The following is a 24,026-nucleotide window of genomic DNA, read 5'->3' on the forward strand; positions in this document are numbered from 1 at the left end:
AAATTCCGTTGCCCTAGGCAGCTGCCTAACCTAAAGCTGCCTAGTGGTAGAGCCGACCCTGATGTGACCTCCACCGGTCATCAACCACTTCCTGTCTGCAGATCTCAAATTACTGGAATGTTTAGGAGGTGTGTGTTTGTCATGTTGCTATGGGTGAAAGCGTCATTGGAGAAAGCAATATACAGTTCACTTCCACCAAGTGTGGCTCCAACATGACTGCGCAAGCAGGTTGATAGACAGTCATTACGTCATCACCATGTGGTCAACAGTTAAAGCGCCAACAGGGTCAAAAGGTCGTCAGGGTCAAAAGTCCAACAGTCAAAAGGTCAACAGGGTCGACACATTTGTTGTTTTTTTTAATGCTTTTACAACTGTTTTTTTTTTTTCCCATTTACTATCCACAAACCATTACCTTTAGTAACCTTGTGGTGAGTGAAGCAGAAAAAATGATTAAAAACACCCCAAATTTTTTTTTCTATCAACCTTTTGACCATGTCGATCTTTTGACCCTGTTGGACTTTGACCGACAGCCGTATGGTCTCGATATAATGACTGTCTATCCTTTAACTGTCTAACCTGTATACCACACCCTACACGCCCGCATTAACTCTGTACAAAATGCTCTCCTGCTGAGCGTCAAGCCTGATGTTTCCTCTTAGTGGGTGTGATACGACGATCCAAATGATGAGAACATGCGTCTGACGCAGAGCTGAGCGCACGCCTGGTTGCGGAGCGGCTCTTCTGTGATTTCACCCTGTGCACGCTCTGTAACTGGGCAAACGCTAGTACGGGCGATGTAGAGACGTATGTATATCAATCGCGTATACGCTTACGGCCGTAGAGGGGTAACTTGGCTTATCAGGGCGTTCTCACGTAGGCACAGGTAGCGAGGGCGTTCCGATGCAACTGCGGGCTACGTGGAATTGGACATAAGCCTGCGTCCAGGCGTGTCTTTTTTTTATAGGTGGGTGCATGTTCATACTGATGATGTCATGTATCAAACCAAGCGTACAGATAGGGCGCAACGACCGGAGCAGTTTATAATGCACTCACCAATATTCTTTTGTGCGCCGGAAACAGTTATTTACCTTGCTGTGTAACGGGAGGTCCCTGCACTTTTCTCACCCACCCAGTCGATGAAAGATCTACACCTGCAAGAAAAATGGTTCCACGGGCGGATGCACGAAGGGCGCTTCATGGCCGAGCGACTGCTGCAGGAGTACTGCGCCGAGATGGGGGGCAAAGACGGAACGTTCCTAGTGAGAGAAAGTGAATCGTACCGCGATGACTACACTCTCTCTTTCTGGTATGGCTTGTGCGGACTCTCACATAACACACCGTATACGTTATACAGCAATAGTACAGCAATGATTTCTAGGTAGAGCATAAGTAACAGTTCAGTAGTAACAGCTAGTAACAACTTTCCCCATTGCCTAAGAGCTTCAGTTATGGCAACATCAGCCCACATACCGCATCCCTGATGCGTTCCATACTGAATTAGGCCCAAAGTACATTGTGTTTCCTCTTACTGACTTTCCCACAGTGTTCTCTCTCCTGTGTAATATTTGCGGGTTCTCTTGCAGGAGGTCAGGCAGAGTCCAGCACTGTCGCATCCGGTCCTGTACTGAAGGAGACCACGTGAAGTATTTCCTGACTGACCACTTAACGTTCGATAGTATTTATGAACTGATAAAACACTACAGAGAGAACTCGCTGCGCTGCGCCGAATTTGAGCTGCGATTGACAGATGCCGTTCCCAACCCCAACCCTCATTTATCTAAGGAGTAAGTGACAATGTCAGCTTGTTGCGTTGTGAGTACAATGTGCAGTCCGTGTAATTACTGTCACGTGCAGGTTTCAGCATCTTGCACCACTACACATTTGCAACATACACTCACAGACTGGTGAACTGTATGACACCTCACTCCAATCAAGCTCCGCTCCATCACCAGTGTACATGTAACAGTGAGTACAGCCATCACCAGTGTACATGTAACAGTGAGTATGGCCATCACAACTGTGCATGTAACAGTAAGTTCGGCCATCACCCGCTGTTCATGTAACAGTGAGTACAGCCTTCACCAGTGTGCATATAACAGTGAGTACGGCCATCACCAGTGTACATGTAACAGTGAGTACGGCCATCACCAGTGTACATGTAACACTGAGTACGGCCATCACCAGTGTACATGTAACAGTGAGTATGGCCATCATCAGTGTACATGTAACATTGAGTATGGCCATCACCAGTGTACATGTAACAGTGAGTACGGCCATCACCTGTGTGCATGTAACAGTGAGTATGGTCATCACCAGTGTACATGTAACATTGAGTATGGCCATCACCAGTGTACATGTAACATTGAGTATGGCCATCACCAGTGTACATGTAACAGTGAGTACAGCCATCACCAGTGTTCTTGTAGCAGTGAGTAGGGCCATCACCAGTGTACATGTAACAGTGAGTAGGGCCATCACCAGTGTACATGTAACAGTGAGTATGGCCATCACAACTGTGCATGTAACAGTAAGTATGGCCATCACCCGCTGTTCATGTAACAGTGAGTACGGCCTTCACCAGTGTGCATATAAGTGAGTACGGCCATCACCAGTGTACATGTAACAGTGAGTACGGCCATCACCAGTGTACATGTAACAGTGAGTACGGCCATCACCAGTGTACATGTAACTTTGAGTATGGCCATCACCAGTGAACATGTAACACTGAGTATGGCCATCATCAGTGTACATGTAACAGTGAGTATGGCCATCACCAGTGTACATGTAACAGTGAGTACGGCCATCACCTGTGTGCATGTAATAGTGAGTATGGTCATCACCAGTGTACATGTAACATTGAGTATGACCATCACCAGTGTACATGTAACAGTGAGTACAGCCATCACCAGTGTGCATGTAACAGTGAGTACGGCCATCACCAGTGTGCATGTAACAGTGAGTACGGCCATCACCTGTGTGCATGTAATAGTGAGTATGGTCATCACCAGTGTACATGTAACATTGAGTATGACCATCACCAGTGTACATGTAACAGTGAGTACAGCCATCACCAGTGTGCATGTAACAGTGAGTATGGCCATCACCAGTGTACATGTAACAGTGAGTACGGCCATCACCTGTGTGCATGTAATAGTGAGTATTGTCATCACCAGTGTACATGTAACAGTGAGTACTGACATCACCAGTGTACATGTAACAGTGAGTACAGCCATCACCAGTGTGCATGTAATAGTGAGTATGGTAATCACCAGTGTACATGTAACATTGAGTATGACCATCACCAGTGTACATGTAACAGTGAGTACAGCCATCACCAGTGTGCATGTAACAGTGAGTACGGCCATCACCAGTGTACATGTAACAGTGAGTACAGCCATCACCAGTGTACATGTAACAGTGAGTACAGCCATCACCAGTGTGCATGTAACAGTGAGTACGGCCATCACCAGTGTGCATATTACAGTGAGTACGGCCATCACCAGTGTACATGATACAATGAGTATGGCCATCACCAGTGTGCATGTAACAGTGAGTACAGCCATCACCAGTGTGCATGTAACAGTGAGTACGGCCATCACCAGTGTACATGATACAAGGAGTATGGCCATCACCAGTGTGCATATTACAGTGAGTATGACTCTACCTTTTACCTATCAACAAACCAACATCACTATTAGTTAACTGGGCTATTCGTAGGTTGAGTCCTCTGCTGGTATGCCTATATACCTCTGCAATATCATCATCTGCACACGCATCATTTGCAACAACCACAAGGGGTCAGTGGGGCCTTACAAAGCACATCAACAAAAAATAGTGCAAACAGAACAAGAAAATTGTGCAAAAGAGTTACAGACAAAACATTGCAGAAAACAATAGGATAAAAGATATATAAAACTCACAGGGCTGAGCCAAAATGTTCAGTGCAGCTGTTGGTAACGGGGAGGGGATGCTGGTATTGGTCAGGGACGGAAAGTGCGGAAGGCACAAGGGCCCTGCTGGTTTGTTCAGCCATATTTCATAGCGGAAACACTAACCGTTGTGCTTGCTCCCGACAGCTGGTACTATGATAACCTGAGCCGCGGAGAGGCCCTGGACATGCTAATGAGAATTCCTCGGGATGGCGCTTTTCTCATACGGAGGAGAGATGAGGCAAATTCCTACGCCATTACTTTCAGGTATGTATGCTGCTGCTCCTCACACCTCCGCTTCGTTTGCAGGAACATTTTACACATTCGCCTCTCATGAGGTTGGCCAAACTGGATTCATGTTTGTAAGTAAAGCAAAAACAGCAAGTAACATAGTGTCTGGAACAAGGGGAGCAAATACATTTGTATTGTTTCTGTGCAGTGTAAATACTGTCTGCTTTTGCATGTAGCCCACACATGTTAGACAGCTTTATTCTTACACTGCAATTTAGATTTCAGTTTGAACACACCCCACCCAGATCTAACTCTCTCTGCACATGTTACATCTGCCCCACCTGCAGTGCAGCATGGTTTTGCCCAGTTGCTTGCTTTTTCTTGCTGTACTTACAAACATGAATCAGGCCTGTAGTGTAATGGAAAGATGACCAAAAGCCCAGACAGATAGCAGGCGTCTTCTGGTTCTGAGATCTATTTGAACAGCCCTGTGTGCGTTTGTCCCTGTGACTACACCGATAATCAATAATCCCCAGTTTTATTTCTTTTGTTTTTTAATGTAAACCACAAAATCCAATTCAAGGGTCAATCAGTCTCACAGTCCAGTCTAAGTTCACTTTAGTCAAACAATTATTATCTTGTAGATCCCAAATGCTACTTAACCTACAGTAACACCGAAAGGTTGCAAGTAACATGACCACTGAGTAACATGACCAACGACTCTGATACGTAGTATATGTCTTGGGGCGCCATCTACTGGATTGACATGTATATTGCAACTTCATGAGTCAAGATAAGCTGACTGATTAATGATTAAAAGAGAGAGAAATTATGAGTGCGCTGTCAGCGGCAGCCAGTTAGGGGGGGTCAGCCCCTAAGGGAGTATGCAACAAAGAGATATGTATACTGGCGCCGGCTGTGATACCAATAAGGGACGATATTTTTAAAAAGAATCACAAGGTTTTAATAAACATACACAATTGGTTAAATGAATAAATCAGATGTAGTCACACTATCTGTTCTTAGATCATAGATAGATGGTTTTAAAAAGATGTCAATTAGGACCAGTTGGATCACACTCCTGGTAAATATTATAACTACACAGTCTCCGGTTAGGACTCCCTCCTCATAAATTCTTGGTTCACTTGAGATAATAGTAGTTACCCAGTCCTTACGGATGTTGTCCCCAGGATCTCAATTTAGCAGGTGAGAATCCAGTTGGCAGCAGGGGAGTACTTCCAGGTTGCAATGGGCGGATAGTGTCCAAAGAGTCCAATTGTTACCGGAGATGCCAGGTGGATCCAGAGCTGATGGTCCGTGTCCTTAGCTCAACGCGTTTCGCTGGTCTAATGGCTGCCAGCTTCCTCAGGAGCATATTGCCCTCTTTGGACACTATATTGGTATCACAGCCGGCGCCAGTATACATATCTCTTGATTAATGATTAATATGTAGTTGGATTTTCATGCCAAATAGATCTTGAGATATACTGTGTATATATATATATATATATATATGCTCCTCACAATAGTTCGGCACTCTCCTCTCCCACTGGGTACTGGCTCCGGTGCCCTCCTCAGGGAATGTGTACCCTTCTATATCCTCCTCAATCAGGCGGCACTCAGAGACTGGATTAAATGGTGAAAACGTCCAGTGCTTTATTTCAACGTTTCGGGGGTCAAGCCCCTGTCTTCAGTAGTGTGTTTTCCTGAAGACAAGGGCTTGACCCCCGAAACGTTGATATAAAGCACTGGACGTTTTCACCATTTAATCCAGCCTCTGAGTGGCGCCTGATTGAGGAGGATATATATATATATATATATATATATATATATATACTAGAAGCTTCATCGCGCCCTACGGGCGCTCTTCACACCGTCGCAAGGGGCTACACCCCCTTAACCCTTGCATGCCTTTCTGGGGTTCAATATTTGTGTTATATGGAGTATCACCTGCATTCCTTTGTTAGTGGTTAAATATTGCACAATGAAAGGGTGTGCGATGGTGAAGGAGGCGCAGCCCCTTGCGACGGCGTGAACAGCACCTGCAGGCCACAATGTACAGAATGTAGCGGGTGCGGGGGGTACTGCGGATGGTGTCTGTAGATGCTGCGGATGGAGGGGGGGCGGAAGTGGGGGTGGGGCCCGGATGGGGAAGGGTTGGGAGGTGCTGCGGGTGGGGGAGGGGCAGAGGAGTGGGGGATGCAGATGGGGGAGGGGTCCGGAGGCACTGCAGGTGGGGGAGGGGCAGGGGTGCCATGGGTGGGGGAGGGGCACGTGTGGGGATAATGCAGATGGGTGAAGGGTTCCGGAGGTGCTGTGGGATGGGAAGGGGCGTTAGTGCCGCTGGTGGGGTAGGGGTCCGCAGGCGCCATGGGTAGGGGAGGGGCAGGTACGGGTGTTGCGGCGGATGGGGAAGGAGGTCCGGAGGTGCTGCAGGTGGTGGAGGGGCAGGTGCGGTGGTGCCATTGGTGGGGGAGGGGTGGGTGAGGGGGGGACCGCGGATGGAGGAGGGTGTCTGCAGATGCTGCGGGTGGAGGGGGGCAGGTGTGGGGGAGACATATAAGGGGGGTGAATGGTGGAGGGGGCCTGGAGATTGCTGGGGGTGGTGAAGGGGCGGAGGAGTGGGAGCCACGGGTGGTGTAGGGGGTCTGGAGGCACAGCATGTTGGGGAGGGGTGGAGTGCCGCATGTGGTGGAGGGGAAGGTGCGGAAGTGTGGTGCATTGGGGAGAGGTCTGGAGGTGCTGCGGGTACTGTACCTGCCAAAAAGGTAGTTGGAGGGTATGCAGTAACAGGGCCAGGACAGGGGTGACAGGGTCAGAACAGGGTTGACTGGGCCAGGACAGGGGTGACAGGGTCAGAACAGGGGTGACAGGGTCAGAACAGGGGTGACGGGGCCAGGACAGGGGTGACGGGGCCAGGACACGGGCGACGGGGCCAGGACAGAAATGACAGGGACAGGATAGGGGTGACAGGGTCAGTGTAGGGGCGGCAGGACCAGGACAGGGGTGACAGGGCCAGTATAGGGTTGACAGGGCAAGCACAGGGGTGACAGGGCCAGGATAGGAGTAGCAGGGCCAGCATAAGGGTGACAGGGCCAGGATAAGGGTGAAAGGGCCAGGATAAGGGTGGCAGGTCAAGGCCAGGGGTGACAGGGACATGACAGAACACAGGGCACGGGAGAGATTGGTATTAGGGACAGAACAGTGGTGACAGACAGATGTGTCTTACCGGAGTCACTGCTGCTGGCTGCTGCTGTTCCACTCCAACCTGTTGGGATCTGCTGCTGGTGGAGACTTGGCATGGCTGACTCTCTTAGGCTGGAGTCCTGCTTCCTCTGCCCGTCCGCAGCCCTCCCCCCCTCCTCAGTCACACACCGCAGACCTCGCGCAGCTGCCGGGCACTGTGGTAAGGTGAGACAGGGAGTGACTGGTTAGCCCCCAGGAGATGCTGCGGCTGGAGGGAGGAGGGGGTCATAGCATGCACGTGGCGCGGACCTCACGGCTGCTGGGCACTGTGGTAAGGGGAGACTGGGAGTGACTGGTTAGCTCCCAGGAGACGCTGCTGCTGGAGGGAGGAGTGGGTCAGAGCCTGCAAGCAGCGCGGACTTCTGCAGCGCTACCCGCCGGCTAAAGTGTGTGAAGGAGCTGGGCGCACCTCACTGCGGGTGGCAGCGCTGCAGCTAGCGGTGGGGTTGCCGGGGCTGGAGATAACAGAGGCAGTACGGAAAGTGCACAGCAGCTGGTGACCCACAAAACTACAGCTAAGAAGCGTGGAGTGTGCCAGAAAGTGACGCTCCTCCGCGCCAGAGAGACCCTGCTGAGTATGCTGATGTGGGGGGTCAAGTATGGCATACCCCCTCACACACCCCCATACCTCCCAAATGTCCCGATTTTCGCCGGACAGTCACATTTTTTGGGGTCTGTCCCGCTGTCCCACCCGCGGGTCGCAGTGTCCTGCGGTGGGGGGGGGGGGGGGGGGGCAGTTGGAAAGCTCCTGTACTCGCTGTTCTGCTTAGCAGAGCAGCGGTGAATAGTGGAGACAGAGGGAGAGGGGGCATCAGGGGGTACGGATTAAGGGGGGGTTCCGGCAGCAGAGCCGGATTAAGGGGGGGGGGGCAGGCGGTACGTACCATTGGCCCCACAGTTTTAGGGATCCCCCCGGCTGGAGTAGCTCTTTCCCAGCTCAGAAGCTCCCCCGTCCTGCCAGCAACAGCGGCAGCATTGTGCTACAGTCAGCACACGCTGCTGTGTATTGGCAGGTCTGTGGTGTTGCAGGGAGGCAGCAGTCTCCCTGCTTTCTTCTGCCTGTGCGGGTGTGTAGGGGGGAGCGACCACCTCCTCTGGATTTAGCCCTAGCTGAGGGGCCAAAATTCCATTTAAAAAAAACAAAAACAAAAATAAAAATAAAATCCCGGAATTTGCATAAGGGGGCGTGGCCTCGCGCGCGAGTAGACCACGCCCCCAACCCCACAGCAGGCACAGCAATGAGATAGGGCCTGTCTCAAGTACCCTGGGGCATACTTGCCTACTTTTGAAAAGTAGTTTCAGGGAGATTGTACCTCACACTTTTCCTGTGCGGCGTTGAGGGGGTGTGTCACATTCCACCCAAGGGGCGTGTCTATCTGCACCAATGGGTGTATCTATTGTTACTCAGGGGTGTATCCTGTCACTGGCAGGTAAAAATTAAAGTACAAAGCACAGTACATGGTACACACCAACATCACACCTACATTACACAGCAGGGAGAAATCTTCTTAGCTTAGATATATGTGAAACCTCCTAACTCCATTCACTATATACCACCAGGACTGCATCACAGGCCCAAGACCCATATGCTGACAAGGGACATGGAAGAGAATTTGGGGTACATTTACTAAGCAGTAATAAGAGCGGAGAAGTGAGCCAGTGGATAAGTTTCCCCATCAACCAATTAGCAGCTCTGTATCATTTTATAGTATGCAAATTATAGATGTTACTTCAGTACTGATTGGTTGCCATGGGCAACTTCTCCACTGGCTCACTTCTTCGCTCTTATCACTGCTTAGTAAATGTCCCCCTTGGTGCTGAGTGTCCCAGGCATTACCTGCTCCCAGAGAAGGCACTCACTGACAACCATGGATGACTGCCAGTGAGTGCCCTCTCAGAATGCAGTTAATGCCTGTTACACTCAGCACCCAGTCCCCATGGACCCTATGATGCTGTTCTGTTGTTAACTACTATGTTAATCATTTATATCCTCTCCCAAGGGCGTAACTAGAACTTTGGGGTCCCATAGCAAAAATCTTGAAAGGGCCCCATGCCATTGTACTACAATGCCCCTTATGGGAGCCGGAGAGAGAGAGCGTTTCAAGGAAAAAGAGTGAATGGGGAAAAAAGAGACAGGAGCGAGAGAAAGGGTGTCAGGGAGAAAGAAAGGGATGGGGGAGATGGCATCAGGGAGAGAGAGGGTAAGAGAGAGAAAGAACGGGGGAGGAAGAAGAGAGAGAGGGAGGGGAGTGAGCGAGAGTGTCAGGGAGCGAGGGAGGGAGAAAGAGGGGAGCAAAAGAAAGTGAAATAAAGAGAGGGAGAGATAGAGTGTCAGTGATAGTGTCAGAGATGAAGGGAGAGAGTGCGGGAGAGATACAGTAAGTAGAGAGATAAAGTGTGAGAGAGGCAGTGTCAGGGAGAGAGGGGGCAGTATAAGTGAGAGATGGAGAGAGTGACAGAGAGAGAGTGTCAGAGAGAGACTCTCATTGAGAGAAAGGGAGAGAGTGACAGTATCAGAGAGAGAGAGAAAGAGAGAGGGAGCGCGAGAAGCAAGGTAGTGAGTATCAGGGAGAGGAAAGAGAGGGAGAAGAGTCGTGTGTGTGTGTGTGTGTGTGGGGGGGGGGGGGGGGGGGGGGTACAAGCAGGAGATACATTACCTGTCCGTTCTGAACACTTGGAGCTGGCCAGGAACGGCCCCCTCCCTTCTACATCCTCCACGTAGCTGCAGCCTGTGGGGGAGGGGTGCAGTCAGCTAAGGTGGCTGTTCTCACCGTGTGTGAGGGTAAAGGGGGGAGGGGGGGGGGGGGCAGCGGGCCTTGGAGACAGCCATGGTCGGATCCAGAACAAAATGACGGGGTAGAACCATGACAGGGAAATGAGTGGTCGGGGGTTCCAGGAGCTCACGCAGAGGGTGAGGCCGTGGGTGACGGGGAGAGATTATGGGGTGACATGGAGAGACAGTGGGTGAGGCCAGGGAATGGGTGACCGGGGGAGGCAGTGGGTGAGGCCAGGGAATGGGTGATGGGGGAGAAAGTGGTGTGATGCCAGGGGGAGAAAGTGGGTGATGTAAAGGATGACAGGGAGAAGAAGTGGGTGACAAGAGAGAGAGAGGTAACGGAGAGAGATAGAGGGAGATGGAGAGGCAATCGGTGATAGGAAAAGGTGACGGGGAAGGCAATGGGTGACAGGGAAAAGGTGATGGAGAGAGGCAGTGGGTGACAGGGAGAAGTTGATGCCTTGGAGAGGCAGAGGGTGACAGGAGAGATGGGGAGATAGTGACGGGCGGAGAGGCAGAGGGTAACGGAGAGTGTTTACAATAGGTAACAAATCTGAGGTATGCTTGTGGAGCACAGAGTCAGCGGCGAACCGAGGTAGCTGGGATCTGCAGTGGTAAGTGGGGAGCAGCAAATGGTCTTTAATACACCTTTTAGTTGTTGAAAAGGGAAATATTAGTGAAGGCCCACAGGCATGGGAATGGGGGGGCGCGTCTGAACATAGATGGAGATAGGGTCCGCCAATGTCTGGGAAGGAGCAGTGGCCCCCTAAGCAGGGAAGCGGCTGGGCAGGGGGGGCAAGGAGCAAGATGGTGCCCCCTTGGCAGCATACATGATAGCAGTCACAGCAAGATGGCAGATTTAACCCGGTCCCAGCACTCCCCTCATCACCACAACACCCCCACATCACCACAGCTGACCTGGAGAGAGAGGTATATATGCTAGGCAGGGATGCCACAGCACACACCACGCTAACTGCACCAAAGTCTCCCACAGATGTCCTGTAAGTGTATGTGCCGCTCTGCAGGTCACACTTGCGGAAGTCGCCAGCTCTATTGTGTCATACTCTGGTTGTGGGTGGGAAAACCTGTGTGTTCAGGACGGGAGGGTTTCTGTAGGTAGGGCACGTTAGGGCTGCCAGGGTGCACATTTCGAGATGCAGAAGGCGGCAGTGACGGGACCCGGCGGGGAGCTGAGGAAGCTGCTGTGATTAGCAGGCAGCTCCAGGTGGTGGCAAAGAGACGAAGTGAAGGTGACTGAACTGTGGAGGCGGGGACGGGAGACTTCTGAGCAACCGACCATCCCTGGCCCTCATCGTATAGCGGGATGTGACTCCCGATTCAATAGCTTTTTAGTTTTTATAATAAATAAAAATTCTCATTAATGACAGGGAGGCCCTAAATCCACCATTGGAGGCAGCCCATGTCTAGGTGTAGGGGGAGCAGCGGGCCCTGGAAGCACCTCGGGATCCATAGCAGCTGCACCCCCTGCACCCTTGGTAGTTACACCACTGTCCTCTCCATTTTTTATAAACAGGCCACCTTGAGGGGAGAAGAGGCCACTACTACCACCCCTGCTGCTTTGGCCACTGCCACTGAGAAAGAGCCTCCTCATACAGCGTGCTAGCGCTATTGTATTGTACTTGGCCACCGCTATCCACAAATCTGCAGTGCTGGTGGCCAGCCTTTCAGCAACATGATATCATGCGTTGTGACGACTCTCCTGCAGTCCCCATCCATGTTAATTCTGGGCTCGCGCATGTGCAGTCTGGATTCTCACAGGAGAAGGGGGGAAATTCCAGGAGCTGTATGGTAATTTGTGGGGCAGCGTGGGACTCAGACAAATAATGGGAGCCTCCTGCTGAATGTGGTAGGAGCGAAATCTATGATTAGGGTTGCAGTCTGAAACCTTAGATTGGATCTGGTCGCGATTGCATGATGCTTCTGTTAAACAGCCCTCTAGTTGCCCAAAACTTATTACAATCAATATTTTATCATATATAATAAATATGAACCTGCTAGGATGTCAGCTTGTCCACGGCAATGTCTAGCAGGGAGTTACAGTAAGTGTCTGTCTCGGGTGGTCTTCTGTTTGCCGGCGGTCGGGCTCCCGGCGCTCAGTATACCGGCGCCGGGAGCCCGACAGCCGGCATACCGACACTTATTTTCCCTCGTGGGGGTCCACGACCCCCATAGAGGGAGAAAATAGTGTGGCGCGCGTAGCGCGCCACCGTGCCCGTAGCGTGGCGAGCGCAGCGAGCCCGCAAGGGGCTCATTTGCGCTCGCCAAGCTGTCGGTAAGCCGGCGGTCGGGCTCCCGGCGCCGGGATGCCTGTCGCCGGGAGCCCGACCGCCAGCCAGCCGTAGTGAACCCGTCTGTCTCCACTGAAGGAATTTTAAGCAAAATACATTCTCCTGCAGGACAAACCAGAGCTGCAGCTGCACTAAATCTAAATGACACCCTGCCAGGGTGTGTAGTAAATAACAAGAGACCATACACAGGGCAAAAGGCAGTGATGTGGGGTGAGGGAGGTTACACAGACAGGGACAAGGCAACTGACTGTGAGTGAAAGGGAAAGTTGAAGGGTGAGGAGGGAGAAGAGGAGGAGGGGGGTGCCGGCAATAACGGTAGATCCGGGTTGTATATTATGGAATGCATGTCCAGGAGATTGTGAGAGATTTATTATGAGACTCGCTGCTGTCATCTTGCTGCGTGTGGGCTGGAGTCCTGTTTCAGCAGTGCGGACAGTGTGACTGTGAGGCTGTACCTTGCAATGCAGGTCCCTCGCCAGCTCCTGTGCTTCTCCCCCTCCCGTAAGTGTAATGAGTGGAAGGGAGGGCAGTTACCCGCAACTCTGCTGCAGCTCCTGTCATGTCTTCTCAATCTACGGTCAGCTGGTTACATGATAGAGGTGGGTGGGGAAAGCAGTAGGCTGGAGTACAGGCTTACCGCTGGTGCCAGTGAGAGGGTCCCGGAGCACATGACGTACTCTCGTCATGCCCCTCCCCCTTCACTCACGGTGACACTGCTTCTCATTCAAAATCTCTCCTCTTCTCTTCTATGCGGCCACCGCTACCTTAAACCCTGCGGTGGCCATCATTTAAATAACATGACGAAAACGTCATGAAGTGACTCGTGCAGGCCCCGCCCACCTGGCATTCAGGACTCGCCGAAAAATCAGATTGTGTGAGTGCGGAATGTCAAGGGCGGGACCTGCACGGGCAACGTCATGATGTGGGCGGCATGTTATGTAAATGCAGACCACAGGACGGGGTTGTGGGAGCGACGGCTGGTATTTGAAAGGAAGGAGTCCTCATGACGTCCCATGCTGGCTCCGCCCCCTGCCATTCGGGAGTCGCGCATGCGCAATACGCATTTTCGGCGGGCAGCGCAAAAAAACGGGAGGATGCGGACGTTGAGCGGGGCAGCGGGAGGCTCATTCAAAAAACGGGAGCCTCCCGCTAAATGCGGGAGGGTAGGCAACCCTGCCCTGGGCCCCCCGGACTCATAATCAGCCCCTGGGGGCATGCCAGCAGCTCACAGAGCGCTGGGCATGCTGTGTGTGTGTGTCTCCTTCTGCCTGAAGAAAGCTTGGAGGTATGCACCCCTGCCTGTGCCATGTCCATACTATCTGCAGCTGCTCCTAGTGTCCTATAGATTTGGCCAGATCTGTGACTCATTTGACTAACTCCGCCCACTGTTGTGACTCCGCCCAGCGTTAGCAAATGAATCACAAAATCACAGATCTGGGATATTATATAGGAGATATATATATGTATTTATATATGCATACATATATAACTGTTTTCTTTCAGGTAGTGCTGTATATGTATATATTGTATGTATACATATAGTCATTTTGGACTTAAGGAGCCTTTGCAAATTCCAGTAAAAGTCAACTTTTGGTCTGCATAGTTCATAAATAGTTCTTAGAAGTATATTGGTCTTCCAAAAATTATATTTATATACATATAGTCATTTGTGGCTTGAGGAGCCTGCACACTGGGCGCCGTGTGTCAAGCGTCTGGTATGTCCTTTATTGCTCCTCTCCCTGATGTCACATTGAAATGATACATACCTCAGTTTCTTTCGAGGTGATATGCTATATCCCAAGGAGTACATTTCTCCAAAAACATTTCTATGTATTGACACAACCATTACAACCTTATTATAAGTATAGATTATTGCCCATTATAAATGCAACATCCAATACCGTCTAAACCATGTAGGCTGTGAAAAGCACCAAACGGCAAATTAACCCTAAGGTGTCCAGTTGACCAATATCTGTGAGGACCTCACTACGCGGGTGACAAATGTGTAGAGGATAAAAGGAAATGGTTGGTTAGTGTCACTTCTAACATACATATTTTTTTAGTAAATAATCCCCAAAGGGTGAAAGATATAATAGTTTGGCAGTATTACGGTAAATGATGGGCAATAGGCTTTTGGCAATATTACGGTAAATGATGGGCAATAGGCTTTTGGCAGTATTATGGTAAATGATGGGCAATAGGCTTTTGGCAGTATTACGGTAAATGATGGGCAATAGGCTTTTGGCAGTATTACGGTAAATGATGGGCAATAGGCTTTTGGCAGTATTACGGTAAATGATGTGCAATAGGTTTTTGGCAGTATTACGGTAAATGATGTGCAATAGGCTTTTGGCAGTATTACGGTAAATGATGGGCAATAGGCTTTTGGCAGTATTATGGTAAATGATGGGCAATAGGCTTTTGGCAGTATTATGGTAAATGATGGGCAATAGGCTTTGGCAGTATTACGGTAAATGATGTGCAATAGGCTTTTGGCAGTATTACGGTAAATGATGGGCAATAGGCTTTTGTCAGTATTACGGTAAATGATGGGCAATAGGCTTTTGGCAGTATTACGGTAAATGATGGGCAATAGGCTTTTGGCAGTATTACGGTAAATGATGGGCAATAGGCTTTTGGCAGTATTACGGTAAATGATGTGCAATAGGCTTTTGGCAGTATTACGGTAAATGATGGGCAATAGGCTTTTGGCAGTATTACGGTAAATGATTGGCAATAGGCTTTTGGCAGTATTACGGTAAATCAGGGGTGGCCAGACTCTTGGAGTCGACGATCTACTTTGAAAGCTAAAAAGCTTTTGTGATCTACCTAGGAGGAACAATAGCGCCACAAAAAGGGGCGTGGCATAACAAAAAGTGGGCGTGGTATAACTGAAAAAGGGACGTAGCCTTGCTGCACAGAGTGTAATGACTGCCTCACACGAAATAACACATTGGCCCCCACAGGTAAAAACCTCAAACACATATGCCCCCACAGTGCCAGATACACACATGCCCCCACAGTGCCATGTGCCCACAGTGCCAGATATGCCCCCACAGTGCCAGATACAGATATGCCCCCACAGTGCCATGTGCCCACAGTGCTAGATATGCCCCCACAGTGCCAGATATGCCCCCACAGTGCCAGATATGCCCCCACAGTGCCAGATTACAGATATGCCCCCACAGTGCCATGTGCCCACAGTGCCAGATATGACCCCACAGTGCCAGATACAGATATGCCCCCACAGTGCCATGTGCCCACAGTGCTAGATATGCCCCCACAGTGCCAGATTATAGATATGCCCCCACAGTGCTAGATATGCCCCCACAGTGCCAGATTATAGATATGCCCCCACAGTGCCATGTGCCCACAGTGCTAGATATGCCCCCACAGTGCCAGATTATAGATATGCCCCCACAGTGCCATGTGCCCACAGTGCCAGATATGCCCCCACAGTACCAGATATGACCCCACAGTGCCAGATTACAGATATGCCCCCACAGTGCCAGATATGCCCCACAGTGCCAGATATGACCTTACAGTGCCAGATATGACCTTACAGTGCCAGATATGACCCCACAGTGCCAGATACAGATATGACCCCACAGTGCCATGTGCCCACAGTGCTAGATATGCCCCACAGTGCCAGATATGACACCACAGTGCCAGATACAGATATGCCCCCACAGTGCCAGATATGCCCCCACTGAGCCATGTGCCCACAATGCCAGATTACAGATATGCCCCCATAGTAGAGCTCACCGTTGCTGTGTGGTGAGCGCAGCACAGCGCGCGCTTCTCCTGCCTGCCGCCCTGCTTTTCAGTCTGATCTCCAGCGGTGACGGCAGCGTGTATATCTCAAATCAGGCGCCGGTCCGCGAGCTCTCATTGGCTAACGAACTGGCACCTGATTTGAGCCATACACTCCGCCGTCACTGCCGGAGACCAGATAGAGGGGCAGGGCGGCAGGCAGGAGAGGCGCGGCTTCGGGTGGCTGGGCGGAGGATCGCGATCGACTGGTCGCATGTCCGCGATCGACCAGTCGATCGCGATCGACTGTTTGGCCACCCCTGCGGTAAATGATGGGCAATAGGCTTTTGGCAGTATTACGGTAAATGATGGGCAATAGGCTTTTGGCAGTATTACGGTAAATGGAGGTCATTCCGAGTTGTTCGCTCGCAAGGCGATTTTAGCAGAGTTGCTCACGCTAAGCCGCCGCCTACTGGGAGTGATTCTTAGCATCTTAAAATTGCGAACGAAGTAATCGCAATATTGCGATTACACACCTCGTAGCAGTTTCTGAGTAGCTTCAGACTTACTCGGCATCTGCGATCAGTTCAGTGCTTGTCGTTCCTGGTTTGACGTCACAAACACACCCTGCGTTCGCCCAGACACTCCTCCGTTTCTCCGGCCACTCCTGCGTTTTTTCCGGAAACGGTAGCGTTTTTTCCCACACGCCCATAAAACGGCCTGTTTCCGCCCAGTAACACCCATTTCCTGTCAATCACATTACGATCGCCAGACCGATGAAAAAGCCGTGAGTAAAATTACTAAGTGCATAGCAAATTTACTTGGCGCAGTCGCAGTGCGGACATTGCGCATGCGCATTAAGCGGAAAATCGCTGCGATGCGAAGATTTTTACCGAGCGAACAACTCGGAATGAGGGCCTATTGGGCAATAGGCTTTTGGCAGTATTACGGTAAATGATGGGCAATAGGCTTTTGGCAGTATTACGGTAAATGTTGGGCAATAGGCTTTTGGCAGTATTACGGTAAATGATAGGCAATAGGCTTTTGACAGTATTACGGTAAATGATAGGCAATAGGCTTTAGGCAGTATTACGGTAAATGATGGGCATAGGTCATAAAGAAAAATCTTGGACCACAAAGCAAATATATCTGCAGATTTTTTCACATCCAGTTATTCTGCCACTGTGTTATTTAGCAAAGTGCGGAGATGGCACACGTATGACGTGAACTCCTGTCCATGTACTTGTTTCTCAGGGCAGAGGGAAAAGTCAAGCACTGCAAAATTCATAAAGATGGCCGCCTGTTCGTGCTCGGGACTTCGGCCTATTTTGAAAATTTGGTGGAACTCGTCAATTACTATGAGAAGCACACACTCTACCGGAAGATGAAGCTGCGGTATCCAGTGACAGAGGAGCTGTTGGAGAGGTTTAGTGCTGTACGTTTCCTGTTCCATTATTATTGTCTACAATATATATATATAGAGAGAGAGAGAGAGTAAAAAGCAGTATATCACTGGTCAGCTTTGACAACGGTGCTTTAGGCACCGAAACGTTAGCACATTTCTGACCATGTATGCTGTTATCCACTAAAAGGATCATTTCATACTTACTCAGGAGAGCCGCAGTTTTCTTTTTATTCTATTTCAACCATCACTGAAGGCACCCTATCCGTTAAGATTACAGCAAAGAGTGCGGATTCACACATTGTGATATGTCATCACAACTCACTGCTAATGTTCAGAAAACTCAGCTACTACAACAGGCTGTTGCAGACTTGGCTGCTAGGGCAGATGTTACACAGCCTCCCCTCTCTAGCTCAGGAGCACAAAAGAGTGGTTTACCTGCTCTACTCTCTGACACAGATGAGGATATACAGGAGGATGGAGATGACTAGGATCCCGTTAGTGGGGATACCGATTCTACTCAGGGTATTGAACCCCTCATACTGGCTATACGGGATGTGTTAAAGCTCCCTCTAGAGGACGCTGCGTCATAGCAGTCGTTTTCTTTACACAAAACAAGCCTAATGTCACTTTCCCTGATTCGGCATAGTTATATGACCTATTTAAATTAGCCTGGAAAAATCCAGACAAAAAATACCAAGTGTCAAAAAGATTTTTGCACACTTTCCCATTTGCTTCTGAAGGTAGGAAATTCTGGGAAGAATCCCCGGGGGTTGACGTATCAGTCTCTCTACTGTCCAAAAAGGTGGTGCTGCCTGCCCCCGGCTCCTTTACTATAAATGACCCTGGGGACAGAAAAATAGAGACTACACTAAAGTCTATATACACGGTAGCTGGTGTATCGCAGAGGCCGGTCATAGCGGGCTGCTGGATGACCCATGCCATTCACACGTAGACTTCTCAAATTCAGGAGGGTCTCTCCGGGGATATGCCTCTGGTCACTACGGTGACTCTCCTGAAGCACATTCAGGACACTGCACACGTCCTGTGTGACTCGCTCAAGGAGATGGGCAATATTAATGCTAGGACTTCTGCCATGGCAGTGTCGGCGCGCAGGGCTTTGTGGTTGCGTCAGTGGATAGCTGACGCAGAATCCAAGCGCAGTGTAGAATCCATCCCCTTTTCTGGGGAATGGCTCTTTGGGGTTGAGTTGGATACGTGGATTTCCAAAGTCACTGCTGGGAAATCCACATTTCTCCCTTCTGGAGCCCCGCCGGTTAGGCGTTCCTACCCGGGGCCATCTGTTCAGTCCTTTTGGTCTAACAGATTACGATCTAGGGCAAGAGGTGCCTCCAATGCGAATAGAGGCACCAGAGGTAAGTCAAAAAGCCCTGCAATCACCGGTTCTCAGGAACAGACGACCAGTTCTGCTTCCACTAAGTCCTCAGCATGACGGTGCCCACCCACCCCGAGGAGATCTGGAGGTGGGAGCTGGACTGCGTCACTTCAGCCGCATCTGGGAAAGCTCCTGCCAGGATACCTGGGTAAGGGTCCTCATTTTCAGGGATACAAGCTGGAGTTCGACGGTGCTCCTCCCCAACGATTTTTCAAATCAAGCTTGACAGCTTTGGAGGATACGCAAGTTACGTTGCAACAGGCCATCTGAAAGTTGGTCCAGTCCCACGTCTTTGTTCCAGTACCAATACCACAACGAGGCAGGGGTTATTACTCAAACCTGTTTGTGGTACTATATAAAAAATGGTGGTCACCAGCGCTAGGTTGTATAAAGTATGTATATAGTGATATACTAATTAAAAATTCAGGACGGTAGGTTATATTGAGATAATGTATATAATAGATTTAATAGGATAATAATTAAAAATACAGATGCCTTTGCAACACAATTATAGGTTATTGATCAAATAAAATGACACATCCACATATCTCCTCAGTAGGATTAAATCATACCCCGGCTAGGACTCCCTCTGGAAATATGTCCATATATGTTGTAGGAGAATTGATGAAAGCAGTGGAGTTGGAAAAGTCCCTGTTAAGCATACCAAATGCAAACGTTTTCAAGCAGATAGGGAACTCCAATTTCTCCACAGATGGTGATGTCCAAGGGAAATGCTGTCCAATTGATGCCGTATGGGTAGCAGGAATGGTGGTATCCAGCAATGATGAGGAGATTTTTGGAAGATGTGTCAGGCAGTCTCTAACTCATTGTGATGAGAAAAATCTCTGGAGTTGTTTCTATTGAATGATCTAGATCTTACTTTAGACCAATCCCTCTCTCTAGGGGGTAATGGTTGTTCCCTAGTTCTCTTTTGTTTTTCTGTATCTTTCCTATAAGATCGTACAGCATCATTCTCATAGTCAGATAAATCTCGCCTAAACTTTTTTTGTTTTTGTTCCATAATATTTCGTTCGTATCTGATTACCTTATCATTAACTATCTTGTCCCTCTCTGTTTGTGGTACTGAAGCCAGATGGCTTGGTAAGGCCCATTTTTAATCTAAAGTCCTTGAACCCTTACCTTAAGGTTTCCAAATTCAAAATGGAATCCCTGAGGGCAGTGATCGCGGGCCTGAAAGAACAGGAATTCCTGGTTTCCTTGGATATCAAGGACGCCAACCTTCATATTCCAATTTGGCCACCTCATCAGGCTTATCTGGGGTTTGCCCTACTGGATGATCACTACCAGTTCCAGGCATTACTCTTTGGCCTGTCCACGGCTCCGAGGGTATTCACAAAGGTGTGGCCTGTCCACGGCTCCTGTTCCTGGGGATGTTACTGGATACGGTGGGCCAGAAGGTGTTCTTCCCACAGGACAAAGCGATAACACTTCAGGAGATGGTCCACATGGTGCTCTGACCTGCTCGAGTGTCCATCCATCTTTGCATCAGATTGTTGGGGAAGATGATCGCCTCATATCCTAAAGCTAAATACAGTATTAATGGCACTATACTGGAAACTACTGAGGAGGAAAGGGATCTAGGAGTTACTATTTCAGATGACTTAAAAGCAGGAAAGCAATGTAACAAGGCAATGAGGAAGGCTAGTCAGATGCTTGGCTGCATTGGGAGAGGAATCAGCAGCAGAAAGAAAGAAGTAATAATGCCACTGTATAGGTCATTGGTACGGCCTCATCTAGAATACTGTATTCAGTTCTGGAGGCCATATCTTCAAAAGGATATTAATACATTAGAAACTGTACAAAGGAGGGCAACTAAAATGGTGCATGGCCTACATCACAAAACATACCCAGAAAGACTAAGAAATCTCAATATGTATAGTTTGGAGCAGAGAAGGGAAAGGGGGGACATGATAGAAACTTTCAAATATATGAAGGGTTTTAACAAAGTCCAGGAGGGAAACATTCTCCAAATGAAGAGAAGCAATAGGACACGAGGACATGCACTGAGACTGGAGGGGGGGAGGTTCAGGGGAAATTTGTGGAAAAATTATTTCACAGAAAGGGTAGTGGACAAGTGGAATAGCCTCCCATCAGAGGTGGTAGAGGCTAAGACAGTAGAGCAATTTAAACATGCATGGGATAGACATAAGGATATCCTTACAAAGAAATAAGGATCAAATAAGGTTAGTGATAAAAAATAATAAAAAAAAAAAAAAAAAAAGGGGGCAGACTAGATGGGCCAAGTGGTTCTTATCTGCCGACAAATTCTATGTTTCTATGTTTCTATATGAGGCGATACAATATGGGAGGTTCCATGCCAGAACATTTCAATTGGATCTTCTGAACAAGTGGTCCGGATCACATCTACAGATGCACTGGATGATTCAGCTGTCACCTTAGACCAGGATTTCCCTCCTGCGGTGGCTGCAGTCCTCCAATCTCCTGGAAGGCCGAGTTTCAGGATTCAGGATTGAACCCTCCTCACGACGGATGCGAGTCTGCGAGGATGGGGAGCTGTCACTCAAGGGGCGAAGTTCCAGGGCAGGTGGTCAGCCCACCAAGCCCTCCTTCCAATCAACATTCTGGAACTTCGGCCGATCTAAAATGCTCTGCTTCAGGCCTCTCCTCTGCTCACGGATCACGCGATCCAAGTTCAGTTGGACAACACCACAGCGGTGGCGTACATCAATCGGCAAGGAGGGACAAAAAGCAGATCCTGCATGTGAGAGGTGTCAAAGATACTCCTCTAGGTGGAAAAAAATGCAAGAGCAATGTCGGCAATCTTTATTCCGGGTATGGACAACTGGGAAGCGGACTTCCTGAGTCATCACGATTTCCACCCGGGGGAGTGGGGACTCCACCATCAGGTGTTCCAGCAGATCATCCACCGGTGGGGCTGTCCACAGATAGACATGATGACTTCTCGATTCAACAAGAGGCTACACTGGTATTGCTCATGAACCAAGGTCCCTCAGGCGAGGGCAGTGGATGCACTGATGTCGCCTTGGCCTTATCGGCTAGTCTACCTGTTTCCTCCGATTCCGTTGCTCCCAATGGTGCTCAAGTGAGTCAGAAAACAAGGATTCCAGGCAATTCTGATTGCCCCGGATTGGCCTCAGAGGGCGTGGTAGGCGGATCTTCTGGACATGTCCGTCGAAGACCCTTGGCCTCTACCACTAAGAAGTGATCTTCTTCAACAGGGACCGTTCGTCTACCCGGACTAACGGCAACTTCGTTGATGGCATGGAGGTTAAGCGGAACATCCTAGCTCACAAGGGCCTTTCAAAAAAGGTTATTGCTACCATGGTTCAGGCCAGGAAACCTGTGACATGAAAACACTATCATCATATCTGGAGAAGATATGTCTCTTGGTGCGAGGAATGCATGTATCCTCCTATAGAGTTCCACTTGGGATATTTCTTACGTTTCCTGCAGGCTGGTGTGGATAAGGGCTTATGTCTGGGTTCCATTAAGGTCCAGATCTCAGCTCTCTCAATTTTCTTTCAGAAGAAATTGGCAGTGTTGCCAGAAGTAAAGACCTTCTTGCAAGGGGTACTCCACATACAACCACCTTTTGTGTCACCTACGGCACCCTGGGATTTGAATGTGGTGTTGGAATTTCTACAGTCCTCCTGGTTTGAACCTCTGATGATGGTAGAAGACAAGTACCTCACATGGAATACGGAGATGTTACTGGCCCTGGCTTCTGCTAGGCGTGTCTCAGAATTGGGGGCCTTATCGTGTAAAAGTCCATATTTGGTCTTTTACGAAGACAGAGCGGAGCTCCGGACTAGACAGCAGTTGCTGCCGAAGGTAGTCTCTGCATTCAACTTAAATTAACCTATTGTGGTTCCGTCAAGTTCTGGCACTTCTGCTCCCCCGGAGTCATTGGATGCGGTGCGAGCCTTGAAGGTCTATGTCAGGCGAACGGCTCGGATCAGAAAGACGGATTCCTTGTTCGTGCTCTATAATGCACAGAAAAAGGGTTGTCCTGCTTCGAAGCAGTCCATTGCTCGTTGGCTTACGCTTACTATCCAGCAGGCCTATGTGTCGGCAGCCTTACCTGTTCCTAAGTCTCTAAGGCCCACTGTACTAGATCAGTGGGCTCTTACTGCGCAGCTGCCCGTGGAGTCTCGACCTTGCAACTATGCCGAGCTGCTACCAGGTCGTCGAAGAACACTTTTGTTAAGTTCTACAAGTTTGACACCCTGGCCAAAGAGGATTCCCAATTTAGGCAGGCAGTGCTGCAGCAGTCTCTGCACATTCCCACTTATTCTGGAAGCTTTAGGACGTCCCCATCGTACTAAGTCTCCCCAATATCCCTTATGGATGCTAGAAAAATTGGATTTTCCTTACCTACCGGTAAATCCTTTTCTCGTAGTCCATAAGGGATATTGGGCGCCTGCCTCAGTGCGTTGACTTTTCTGCAGGTTCTCTTTTATGCGGTTACCTGTTCAGCTGTTGCTGTTGTTGTTACCAGCCGTTACTGGTTGTTGTATGTTAGTGGTGTGCTGGTATATTAATCTCACCACTCTTTGTTGTCATGTTCCTTCTCTCATATATGTCCTTTCTTCTTCGGGCACTATTTTACCTATAACTGCCTGTGGGAGGGGGCATAGAGTGAAGAAATTTGAAGTGCACTGGCTCCTTTGGACCTCGTCTATACTCCATCGTACTAGATTCCCCCAATATCCCTTATGGACTAGGAGAAAAGGATTTACCAGTAGGTAATTAAAAACGAGATTTATGGTAAGAACTTACCGTTGATAAATCTCTTTCTGCGAGGCACACTGGGCTCCACAGGGAATGACGTTGGTGTGTAGAGTAGGATCTTGATCCGAGGCACCAACAGACTTAAAGTTTTGACCTTCTTCCCAAGATGTATAGCACCACCTCCACTATAACCCCGCCTCCATGCACAGGAGCTCAGTTCTTGTTAACCAATCCAATGCAGTAGCAGGTA

The 24,026-nt window shown here is 49.4% G+C and overlaps 1 protein-coding gene across 3 annotated transcripts in view; it reads left to right on the forward strand.

Moving 5' to 3' along the window:
- Positions 1-24,026, forward strand: part of PLCG2 (phospholipase C gamma 2) — a 391,280-nt gene that overhangs the window by 280,916 nt on the left and 86,338 nt on the right. For all 3 annotated transcript variants that reach the window (XM_063945955.1, XM_063945956.1, XM_063945957.1), the window contains exons 17-20: positions 1,134-1,306; positions 1,584-1,784; positions 4,077-4,196; positions 17,499-17,679. In XM_063945955.1, coding sequence (XP_063802025.1) covers positions 1,134-1,306; positions 1,584-1,784; positions 4,077-4,196; positions 17,499-17,679 — 675 coding nt within the window. The remainder of the gene's footprint in view (positions 1-1,133; positions 1,307-1,583; positions 1,785-4,076; positions 4,197-17,498; positions 17,680-24,026) is intronic.

The sequence above is a fragment of the Pseudophryne corroboree genome, chromosome 11 (genome assembly GCF_028390025.1).
Source record: "Pseudophryne corroboree isolate aPseCor3 chromosome 11, aPseCor3.hap2, whole genome shotgun sequence".
Lineage (NCBI taxonomy): Eukaryota > Metazoa > Chordata > Amphibia > Anura > Myobatrachidae > Pseudophryne > Pseudophryne corroboree.